The sequence below is a fragment of the Erinaceus europaeus genome, chromosome 17, assembly GCF_950295315.1.
Source record: "Erinaceus europaeus chromosome 17, mEriEur2.1, whole genome shotgun sequence".
NCBI lineage: Eukaryota > Metazoa > Chordata > Mammalia > Eulipotyphla > Erinaceidae > Erinaceus > Erinaceus europaeus.
In genome coordinates this window covers 13395156-13407620 of record NC_080178.1, presented here as the reverse complement: position 1 = coordinate 13407620, position 12465 = coordinate 13395156, and the positions used below count along the sequence as shown (strand labels likewise).

Below are 12465 nucleotides of genomic sequence, written 5' to 3'. Positions count from 1 at the left end.
CATGATTTTTATATTATTTTAGAGGTAAAGGAATTCTGAAGTCTGAATTTAGTGTCTACAAAAAGAATTAACAGAACTAAAGATATGGAAAAACATTTGGGGATATTTCAGGGATGGTATAAAGATTAAAATAGAATATACATGAACATTTTAAGATCTAGAATTGGGGAGGTATTCTGTGTTCAAGTTATACTCCTTATGACAATATAGGGAGAATGGATTCTAGAATGTGTGACAGAAATACTTCAGGGATTTGAACAGGGGAATAACATGATCTGAGTAAACAGAAAAAGGATCCACTGGGTTACTCCAGAAAAGAAGACTGTATTGTACAGTGAAATCAAAGAGGTTGCTTCTGCCATTATTGCAATAGAACATGCACAGAAACTTGAGTTCAAGCCCCCATCTATATGTAGAAAGAAAGCTTCCTGGTCAGTGAAGCACTGCTACAGGTCTCTCTCTCTCTCTCTCTCTCTCTCTCTCTCTCTCTCTCTCTCTCCCCCTTTCTGTCTCCCCTTCCCTCTTGATATCCCTCTGGCTACATTCAATACATAAATATAAATTATTTTTAAAAAGTAAGAAAAACAAAAGCATACACTATTTTAAAATGACTTCTGGTAGAAATATGAACATTGGAAGGAAATTTGAATATAATCTCAAGAAGCAATAAGAGATACCATAGAGAATGTGTCTATCATCAGAGAATAAATATATCATCATGAACAAGTGGTGAGAAACATAAATATGAAGATGCTTTTGCTGAGGCATGAGTACCCTCTGCAAGATGGAGGAGAAAAACTTGCTTCTGTGCTGGGGATGGTGTGCAGTCACTTACCACTAGGAGGTAAGGGGTTGTACTTGTGTATCTACAGTTGTCCTGTAGACCATTATTTCCCCCCAATACAATTATTTTTTAATATCTTTAATTTTTTTTAAATTATCTTTTTTATTTATTGGTTAGAGACAGGTAGAAATTGAGAGGGAAGGGGGTGATAGGGAGGGAGAGAGACAGAGAGACACCTGCAGCCGTGCTTCACCACTTGTGAAGCTTTCCCTCTGCAGGTGGGAACCAGGGGATCGAACCTAGGTCCTTGTGCATTTTAACATGTGCGCTCAACCAGGTGTGCCACCACCTGGCCCTCAAGTATTTTAAAATATAATAATAATAATAATAATATAATATAATATAATATAATATAATATAATATAATATAATATAATATAATATAATATATATAATAATATAATAAATAATAAGTATTTTAAAATAGAAAAATATGAACAAGTTATTGGAAACTGGAGGAAGATTGTCCTCTGTCTAATTAAGTGGCACCTGTAGCAACCATTAGTGACCTTTGTCTATTGCCAAACATTTCAAATTAGTGAAGCTCATTTGAATATAAGTCATCTATAGTGAATCCTAATGATTATAGTTTTCTGACTAGTATGTCTTTTATAGAATTTGCTTCCTAATTTTCCCTTATTTTCTTCCTTCCTTTTCTCTTTTTTAATTAAATATTTTCCTTTTATAATTTTTTATGTTATCTTTATTCATTTATTTAATAGAGACAGCCAGAAATCGAGAAGGGAGGGGAAGATAGAGAGGGAGACAGAGAGACACCCGCAGCCCTGCTTCACCACTCGTGAAGCTTTCCCCCTGCAGGCGGGGGCCGGGGGCTCGAAGCAGGGCCCTTTTGCACTGAAACATGTGCGCTCAACCAGGTGCGCCTCCACCTGGCCGATTCTTTTCTCTTTCTCTTCTTCATTTTTTTCTTTCCTTTCTTTTCTTTTGGCTCCCCCCCCCACCATTAGCTATTCTTGCATGCATTCATAATGACATTTTTAAATAGTCAGATAATTGTCTTGGTCCATCATTATATATTGATTGAAAGCAGATATCACATCTTCTTAAGCTTAGTTATCTTATTAATGTATGAGAAAGAATTTTGACACATTCTAGAGGAGCTTTTTGATTATTGAAATAGTATAGATTATGACAATTTAAAAGTTCTTTTTCTTTGTTTTATAGGTAAAAAACCCCAAAAACTCTCATCTAGGAAATCAGCATCTTTTACAGTCTAGATGGATTCAAAAAACAATGTGACTTACTTTGTCCTGTTGGGCCTCACACAAAATCCAAAGGGTCAGAAAGTTCTTTTTGTTTTGTTCTTGCTCGTCTACATTTCGTGCATGGCAGGCAACATGCTCATTGTCCTGACTGTATCTGTGAGTAAGACCTTGAACTCTCCCATGTATTTCTTTCTTGCTAGCCTATCGTTGATGGATATTATTTATCCTTCTGCTGTTTCCCCCAGGCTGATTTTAAGCTTGTTATCTGGGCAAAATTCTATATCCTTCCGATTTTGCATGACCCAGCTTTTTATAGGGCATTTTTTTGGTGGAGCAGAGGTTTTTCTGCTGTTGGTGATGGCTTATGACCGCTATGTGGCCATCTGCAAGCCCCTGCATTATTTGTTTATCATGAAGCAATGGGTGTGTGTTGTATTTCTGGTCGTGTGCTTGGCTGCAGGCTTCCTCCACTCAGTAATTCAACTCAGCACTGTCTACGGTCTGCCATTCTGTGGCCCCAATGTTATTGATCACTTTGTCTGTGACATGTACCCCCTGTTGAAACTTGTCTGTACTGACACCTATGTCGTGGGTCTCCTAGTTGCCGTTAATGGAGGAGTGGTCTGTTCTTCTGTGTTTCTGCTCTTGCTTGTCTCTTACACTGTCCTCTTGCGCTCTCTGAAGAACCTGAGTCAGGCAGGGAGGAGGAAGGCCCTCCAGACCTGTAGCTCCCACATCACTGTGGTTGTTCTCTTCTTTGTTCCCTGTATTTTCACATATGCAAGACCTGCAAAGACCTTTCCCATTGACAAATCACTGAGTGTGTTTTATATAATCATCACCCCCATGCTGAACCCACTGATCTACACCCTGAGAAATTCAGAGATGACAAATGCTATGAAAAAGCTCTGGAGAAGCTTGAGGAAAATATGTTTGACAGGATGAGTGTTTCTTTGACTTCACGGCTCATTTCTGTAATTCAAGTCTTCTTGAAACTGGTTTACCCTACCGTTTTCTTTTAAGTACATTTCATATTTATCACTTGGAATTAACTGCATGATTGATTTCTTTTAGACTACCTTCATTATAATACCAGTACTATAATGTTTATATTATGCATATATTGAGGAGTCAGTAAGACAATCAAGTGAATGTGATTTCTATTCTACTTCGATAATTTTAAATTATTATGAATTTCCCTTTTGTAGGCTATTCCAAGAATAAATTTTATTTTTATTCATTTCTTTCATTTTGATAGTATATTTAGTGATTTATAATGCATTTCATCTCTTTTGGTGCATTTCAAATGAAATATTTAGCAGTAATATTTTGCTTATAAAAATAAAGTCAAATAAAATAAAAATGAAAACCATGCTACAAGGTGTAACTGAAAAAACAAAAGTCATGTTTTCCATAATGATTATTTCTCAGTGTTCTGGAGAGAGGTCTAAAGTCTATTCTTAAGATTCTTTAAATAAAGGATATTTACATATATTGTCTATGTGTGCTTATCTGTGTAATTCAATTTTACTATGCAGTGTCTTGAGAATCTTCTACACCAGTCTATATATCTACCTCATTCATAAGTTACTTATGTTTACTTTGTTGTTGCTTGGGATTCTGCTCTCATTGACTATTTCACATAAAGAAACAGAGAAAGACACCCCACCACCAAAATTTCCTCTGGTGTGGTACAGTCTGGGCCATACTATGAGTTATTCATAGGACTAAGTAGGTGTACAACCCAAGTGAGCTATCTTGCTAGGATTTCTTCCTTTTTAAAGAAGTGCATCACTGCAGTGAACCCTGGGACTCTCCAATGCTTCATATTACTGAGTGTCCCTAAGCCCATTTTCTTATCATTGTTAGTATTTATTATGTTAGAGCTGGGAAAGACAGAGTAAAGAGAGCGGAAGGAGCAAGAGACAGATGGAGAGGCCCCATCACTGATCATCATCCATGGACTTCACCATGCCATCTATCGGGTTCCCACGAGATGCTTTTGGCTTGATCCCAGGACCTTGAGCTTTGTAATTACAAGAGTGTTCTACTGAGTGAGCTAACTACCCCCCACCCCTATAGAGATCAGAGTTACATAATATTATCTTTTAACAGTACTACAACTAATGTGCTCAGTGATATTCATGTTGTTTAGAAAATATATTGTTCTGGTGACATACTTTTCTCCCTCCTTCGCTTTCTTCCTCTTCTTCCTCTTCTTTCTTTCATCTTTTGCATTGCCAGCAGGGCTATTGCTGGGGTTTGATGCGTGCACTACAAATCCACTGCCCCTGGTGGCCATTTTTTGTTCTTTCTTGATTTGATAGGACAGAGAGAAATTAAGAAGAGTGGGGAAAATTGTGAAAGAGACACTTTAGGGTCCAGGTGGTTAAGCGTTCACATTACAGTGTGCAAAGGCCCAGGTTCAAGCCCCTGCGATCCCCACCTGCAGGGGTACAGCTTCATGAGTGGTGAAGCAGGGGGACAGGTATCTCTTTGTCTTTCTCCCTCTCCCTGCTCAATTTCCCTCTGTTTCTATCCAATAATAAATAAATAAATAAATAAATAAATAAGAAGATAAAAAAGAGAGAGAGATAATAGCAGCATGACTTTACCACTCATGAGACTTCCCTAATGCAGGCGGGAACTAGGGAGTTTGAACCCGGGTCTTTATACATAGTAACGTGTGTTCAACTGGGTGTACCATTACCCATCTCTGACATGTTTTTCTATGACACATAATTCTGCCCCACTTCACACTTGTCCCTGGTTCAAGCTCCTGTATATCACACTGGAGTCACTGTGGCATGGGGAAAGCTTTGGTGCTGTGGTGTCCCTTCCTCTTCTGAATCTATGATTCTCTGTAGCCGTGTGCTTACCACTACAATTATAATGGCAGTAGTTTGTTCCATGACAACAGATGCAATATTAGTTCTTTTTTTTTTTTTTTTTTTAGTGTATGTTATGTTAGAATGCTGTTGGGGCTTGTAAAGCCCTTACATGCTGATTTAGAAATAACAAAAATCCACTTACTATCATCTAGAAACATATGATCTATTGTCTATTCACCTTGTGAGCCATAAGTGATTTATTGTCTTTCTTGGGTAAAAGTTTTGTTAACAAGTATATATTACAACATTTTTTTAAAACTCTTAATCTTCATTTGCATCATACTTTCTAAATAATCATAATAATATTTATTTATTTATTTATTATTTATTTTTTACTTCTACATGGAATTTTCCAATGGCATCACTTATGCCAACTCATTTGATTATAGCCAAAAGAGAAGTGTAGGGGCTGGGGAGATAGTTCATGACTAGAGCGTGTGTCTTGCCTTGTGCAGCCCAAGTTGGAACCCCAGCAAAACACGAGGTGAACTAGGGAAAGCTCTGATGATGTGTTGTCTCTCCTGTCTTTATGCAGAAAAAAAAAAATCTGTTGGAGTCATCACCTTGCTCTTATGTATGACCCTGAGTCTGTCAAAAAAAAAAAAAAGGAGGTGGAGGGAAAGAGAAAGAAATATATGTCAAATTCAATGCTCAATGTTCATATATGATAGATAAACACATTGAGGCCCAGGGAGTAGATCATTGCTCAGTAGCAATGTACAGTGTTGCTGTTACACTAGGCTAGGCTTTTTTTTTTTTTTTTTTTTTTACTTTTCATATTTAATGTATATCTTACTGAGGTTTTTTTAAATTTATTTATTTATTTCCTTTCTGTTGCCCTTGTTTTTATTGTTGTTGTAGTTATTATTATTGATGTCATCGTTGTTGGATAGGACAGAGAGAAATGGAGAGAGCAGGGGAAGACAGAGAGGGGGAGAGATAGATAGACACCTGAAGACCTGCTTCACCATCTGTGAAGTGACTGTCCTACAGATGGGGAGCCAGGGGCTGGAACCCAGATCCTCACGCAGGTCTTTGTGCTTTGCGCCACATGTGCTTAACCCGCTTCGGTACTGCCCGACTCCCACTGAGATTGCCTGTGTCTTAGGATACATTTTCTCTCTCTTCAGATTGTGTATTACGGCGCCCCACTGCCCCTTTGATCTTCTCCTACCTCCTGCTGATATCAGCAATTGCATCTCTGTGTCTCAGTCTCAGGCTTGGCAAACGCTAGAAGAAGTCTCAGGCTTCATTTGTGTTTGACTTCCCTTATTAGTTTTGCTTCTGTATACTCCACATACGAGTGAGCTCGCCCCCCTGCTTTTCCTTCTCCTTCTGGCTTGTTTCGCAGAGCACAACCACCTTTAGTTCTATCTGTGTTGTAGCAAGAGGCAAGAGTTATCCTGTATCATAGCTGCACCCTTGGCAATTTGTGTAAACACTGTACTTCTCTATTCACCTGTCTGTTGTTGGGCTCCAGGGTTGCTCCATTTCATTGCTGTATTTTGGATTGATGAATTATTTATGCAGATACCTAAGAAAAGCAGTATTGAGTCATGTGACAGGATAGGATTTTTGTTTTTGCTTTGAGTCTCCAAACTTGTGTCCTTAGGACTGGCTTAGTCTAGGAGCTTGTGCCCACCAGCTGTACAGGTTTCCGTTTGCACCATAGCCTCTTCACCTGCACTTGCTTGTTTCTGGACTTTTTGGTCTGGGTCATTCAACATAGGTATGAAATAGTATCTCTTTGATACACATTTTCTAGTAATTAATGATTTTTTTTTCCTTTGCCTATTGTCCTTGTGCTGTCTTCCTTGTGAAGGATCTGTTCAGATTTATTTACTTGATTTTTCTGCTGCCAAGATTTTTGTAGGGGTTTCAAACTTGCAAGTCTCCATCACTCTAGTTGGACTCCTCCTTTAGATAACTTACTGGGAGAGAGGGAACGAGGGAGGGAGGGATGGAGGGGGGGAGATGCTACAACACTGCTTAGCTATAGGTTGAACCTCAGTTTATTTATTATCTTTATTTATTTATTGGATAGAGTCAGCCATAAATTAAGAGAAAGGAGGAGACAGAAGCACTTCTTCACCACTTATGAAGTTTTCCCCCCACAGATGGGGATTGGGGGCTTGAACCCTGGTCCTTGCACATTATCACACATGTGCTCAACCAGGTGAGCCACCACCTGGCAGCCCCAGATTTAACTCCCATTTTGTTTGTGATTGTTATTACCCAGTTTTATAGGATCTTTATATATCTTGCATACTGGTCCTTTTTCAGATGAATGTTGTACATTCACAAGATTTTTTTCTCTTGATTATAATGTGTTTTATAGCTTATTTTATTGTGAAGAGTTTTTATTTATCATTTTATTGGGGGGTTAATGGTTTACAGCAGGGTTGAGGATACCTGGGCACAATTTCTCTTCTCTTCATGATAGCCGTCAGCAAAACACTCTCACCGCTAACTTGGGTCCTTTTCCCCCATCATGCACTAGGGTCCCAGAACCCTCTCCAGTCCCTCCCTTCCTTTCCTTTCCCAGAGCCCTTTGCTTTGGTTCAGTATACCACACCCAGTCTGAGGTTAAGTTTTTAAGTTGAAGGTAACTATTTTTTCCCCTTTCAGTGAGGATTTGGAGAAATCTTAGAAATTGTATCAGGAAGCATTTTGCCTATCTTCTCCTGTGAATTTTATGACTACAGCCTGATAATTAAGTCTCTGATATATTTTGTGTTAATTTTGTGCAAGTTGTGAGACAGTGGTCTAAGTGGTCTACCTTTGTTGTATTTTTTCAGGAAGCTACATACTTTTCCAAGACCATTTACTGAAGAGACTCTTCTCTCCATTTTATAACTCTTGGCTCCTTTGTCATAAACTATATGTTCGTCTGTGTAATGTTTCTTTTCTGGATCTGTAAACATATTGCACTGCTCTGTGTGTCTTCCCACTGCATGTCCTATTCCTTTATCATCACAATTATGCCTCATTGTCTTGAATTTTTCAAGTTCTTTTCACTGTTGACGCTGACATACATAACAGTGCTAAGGTAGCTATCTTTCTATTTTCAGCTTACATGCAACCTCTAAATACGTCATTTTGATCATGTTGCCTATTGCTATTTCTCATTTTTTTGAGTCTCAACACTATATTTGATATGGTGTTAAATAATTAAAGTTACAATTACAATTTAACTAAGAGATTGTAGTTTTGATATATCTAATTTTATATTCACTGGAAAAAATGTGTATTTTAGTTGGATGTGGTCTGTTGCAGGAAAGCCAAAAACTCTGGCACTTTGGGGGGGGGGCAGTATTGGGATGGCACTAGGGACCCAGAGCATGATGGCAAACACATATTTAGTTGTTGGTGGGAGTAGTGTGAAGATACCTAGTAATATGATGGTGGAATAGGTTAATACTTTACATATGAAAGTCCTTCAATAGATTTTTTTTTTGGTGGAAAATCCCAGTGAATTTAATTAGGCAATAATCAGCCTTGGACACCTTCCAATTGAAGGAGTCTATGGTAATACTGTTAGAATATATAAAATCTTCAGAGATCTTTATTGCTATTGGTAAAAGATGCTATCCTCTTAAGAGCTGATACATTTATTTCAGGAGATGCGTTCTTGGGCTTAAAGGGTAATATAAAAATCACATATAGTAAAGTTTCTTCCAATCTTAAATATTACTGTTTATTCCTAGCCACAATATTGAGTCAGTAGAGTTAAATATCTAGATGGCAGTTATTTTTTTCAAGTTACAAGGAAAGATATTTCTGAAGAAAATTCCTCTAGCATTGCTTCTCCTACAGACAAAACTTATTTGCATTTCGACAAATTAACCTAGTGTGGAATTCTTTTAAATTTTTTTTTCTCTGTGCACCATGGAATTTCTTTGAAACAGACCTACAAGGGAAGTGATGTTGTCTGAAGAGCTTAGAATGCAACATGGGTAAAATGAACTGATAAAGTCATTGGCTATCAAATCTGTCCTCAAAAAATAATGCCTTTCTGTCTTTGGGGGTAGGAATGAAGAGTGCTCTGATCCTTATGACTAAAGTTGAAAGACTTCTTTCACATCACACACAAACTTCCAATAGGTGGGACTTTTTATAAAAATGATTTGTAGTTGTGTAAATCTTTTATCATCTATAAAATTCATGTCATAATTCAGTACTGCCTGGCTCCTCATCCATGTTTTCAATGCTTTTATATAATGTATCTTTTGTGGAAGAAAAAAAAAAGTATGGTGTGAAGTGAGGGTCAACCAGTCAAATAGAGACTTCTGTGAGGGAAGTTCTAAATCATTTAGAAATAAGTACAAAAGTCTAAAAACTTCTGGGCAGGGTTTATATTACATTAGTGTAAATGAGTTAAAATGTTCTAATGAAGTGTGTAGTACCTAAGCCTCAAGAAGCACACTCACCTGTAAAATTAGGAGGCTGGTTATTAAAAAGCAATTCTTAGTCCCCAGCATGGTTTCTGTTTTCTGAAGTGTGACTCCTAACATACACCCTGATCCTCAATGAAATAATGGCTGTCCTGTGGTGCTGAGAGTCTACATTAAGTGAAATATCTTATAAGCAATCATCAAATTGATCGAATAAAGAAAGATTAAACTTATAATGTACCTTTCCACAATACTACTCATTATTTTAGAGGTTTCTTCTGATGCCTGAAATTAGAATCTAGGTTTCCATGGAACTAAGAAGATGGAAGAGCATTTTGAATATTTGAGGAATCGTGTATATACTCGCTAACAGAATGAACATGGAGAGTTGTAAGATACAGATTTGGGGAAGTAACATGTATGCAAACTAGCTAGGTTCTTTAGGACAAAGTAGAGAGAATGTTCAATAAAAAACCAGAGAAGTTGTTCATGTAATTATTGCAATAAACTAGAGAGATGGTGGGTTTAGTGGTAATGGTCAAATTCACAATATATAATAGAGAAAACATCAATAGGATAGATTAATGTATGCTGCTGCTGCTACTGCAAGGTGTGAGGGAGAAGAGTATAGAACATTGTCAAGTATTTAATTTTCACAGTAACGTGGAAGGGGATACCTTTCATTAGATTGTGAAGATCTAGGAAGAAGCAGGCTTATTATAGGAAACAGTTGGTTCTCTGGTTACTAAAATAATGTCAAGCTGCAATGATTGTTACTTAGCTGAAAATACTATAGGAAGACATAAACAGAGCAAAGACACCTAAAACGGCTTTTTCACAGTCTTGGAAAAAAAAAATCAGATTGAGACCTAGATCTTGAATTCTTTCATAAATGTCTGTCCTGGTTAAAAAAAAAATCTGGTGTTTCTAGTTTTTTATGGCATCTATGGAAATTTATTAAATATTTTATTACTGAGAAGTAGGTGATGCTATAATAAATTTAAAACTATATGGAAAGAGATTTGGAATTAGGTAATTGGCTGATATAGCAAGTGTGGATAATAGAGAAGACTAAATTGCCTTGAAGACCATTGAGAAAAACATGGACATTGCAGGCTAATTCTGATGAGAACCAGGAAGGACCAAGAGGCACTGTAGAGAAGACACATGTCACCAAAGAATGGATTTATCATCATGAACGATGTTGCAAAATATAGAATGGCTGTGGTGCTCCTGGATGAACTCCCAAATTAAATATGGTTTATATTATTGGAAACTGGAGAAAAAAGCTGATCATTATTTTAAATTGGCATTATCCCTCTCAATTAGTTTCATCACGTTTAGTGTAGGATCTTACATTCCTAATTTGCAAAAGTCATTTTTAATATATAAATTATCTTTAGTGAGTCCTCAGCATTATATTTTTTCCTGACTTGTCACCCAATATATATTTCCATGGATTTCTTTTTATCATCTTTTCCTGATCTTTCACGAAACCATTAAAATTCAGTAAAGCACTTCTTGATCTGAGGAACCTTTCCAAATTCCAGATTTATTTACACATTACTTAGTAAAGTATATATGTGTGTATGTAATTATACTTTGTCTCATTCCATCATAGTATTGACTGAAATTAGGTATAACGTCTCATTAAACTTGTTAATCTTACTATTTCTTAGAAAGTATTTTGATGTAGATGTTTCAAAGTCACTTTTTGACTAAATGAGTAGCTAAAGATTAAGGTTATACACATGAATTTGAAGAAAAGAAAACATATATATGGTCAACCCATAACTATGATCCAGGGAGGAACACTATGCTGGTTATTTTGGGAGTGGAACACAGAACATTAGTGGTGAGAGTGGTATAGAATTATACCCTTAATAGCTTATAACTTTGTAAATCACTAATACAAATTAAAATAAATAAGTAAAGATTATGGTTATACAATTGTTACGTTTTTCTTTCTGTTTTATAGGTAAACTGCTTCCATATGTGAAGTCAGCATCGTTACAGACTAGATGAATCCAAAAAACAATGTGACTTACTTTGTCCTGTTGGGCCTCACACAAAATCCAAAGGGTCAGAAAATTCTTTTTGTTTTGTTCTTGCTCTTCTACATTTCGTGCATGGCAGGCAACATGCTCATTGTCCTGACTGTATCTGTGAGTAAGACCTTGAACTCTCCCATGTATTTCTTTCTTGCTAGCCTATCATTTATGGATATCATTTATTCCTCTGTTGTTTCTCCCAAGCTGATTTTAAGCATGTTATTTGGGGAAAATACCATTTCTTTCCAATTTTGCATGACCCAGATTTTTATAGGGCATTTTATTGCTGGATCTGAGTCCTTTCTTCTGGTGGTGATGGCCTATGACCGCTATGTGGCCATCTGTAAGCCCCTGCATTATTTGCTTATCATGAGGCAATGGGTGTGTGTTGTGCTGCTGATAGTGTCCTGGATTGGAGGCTTCCTCCACTCAGTAATTCAACTTAGCGCTACTTATGGTCTCCCATTCTGTGGCCCCAATGTTATTGATCACTTTGTCTGTGACATGTACCCCCTGTTGAAACTTGTCTGTACTGACACCTATGCTACAGGTCTCCTAGTTGCAGTCAGTTCAGGAGCAATCTGTTCTATTGTGTTTCTGTTCTTAGTCATCTCTTACATCATCATCTTCAACTCTCTAAAGAACCTGAATCAGGAAGGGAAGAGGAAAGCTCTCCAGACCTGCGGTTCTCACATCACTGTGGTTGTTCTCTTCTTTGTTCCTTGTATTTTCTTGTATGCAAGGCCTTCCAAAACCTTACCCATTGACAAGTCACTGAGTGTGTTTTGTATAGTCATTAGCCCTGTGTTGAATCCACTAATCTACACTCTGAGAAATTCAGAGATGACAGATGCTATAAAGACAATCTGGAGAAGAATCATTACCGCTAGTGAAAATAGGTTGACAGGCTAAAAGGGTTTTGTTTGTTTGATTTTACTTTAAGGTTCCTCTCCTTGAACCTATGTTTTGCAGATAATTATTTACCATTCCTGTTTTTTTTTTTATTCCTCTTCTTTTAAATATATATCTGTAAGTAGGAAGTACTGGATAATGTTTCCA

The 12465-nt window shown here is 37.1% G+C and overlaps 2 protein-coding genes across 2 annotated transcripts; both read left to right on the top strand.

Annotated features, from left to right (window-relative positions):
- Window positions 1-2082: 2082 nt before the first annotated feature.
- LOC103109901 (olfactory receptor 4A47-like) lies at window positions 2083-3015 on the top strand. Its single transcript, XM_007519020.1, has one exon. The coding sequence runs from the start codon at window positions 2083-2085 to the stop codon at window positions 3013-3015; it is 933 nt and encodes a 310-aa protein (XP_007519082.1).
- Window positions 3016-11376: 8361 nt separating this feature from the next.
- On the top strand, window positions 11377-12318 carry LOC103109989 (olfactory receptor 4A47-like). Its single transcript, XM_007519129.2, has one exon. It carries the CDS (start codon window positions 11377-11379, stop codon window positions 12316-12318), a length of 942 nt encoding a protein of 313 aa, XP_007519191.1.
- Window positions 12319-12465: the final 147 nt, after the last annotated feature.

Coding starts and splice junctions, on each gene's coding strand:
- LOC103109901 (XM_007519020.1), top strand. CDS start 2,083: ATGGATTCAAAAAACAATGTGACTTACTTTGTCCTGTTGGGCCTCACA.
- LOC103109989 (XM_007519129.2), top strand. CDS start 11,377: ATGAATCCAAAAAACAATGTGACTTACTTTGTCCTGTTGGGCCTCACA.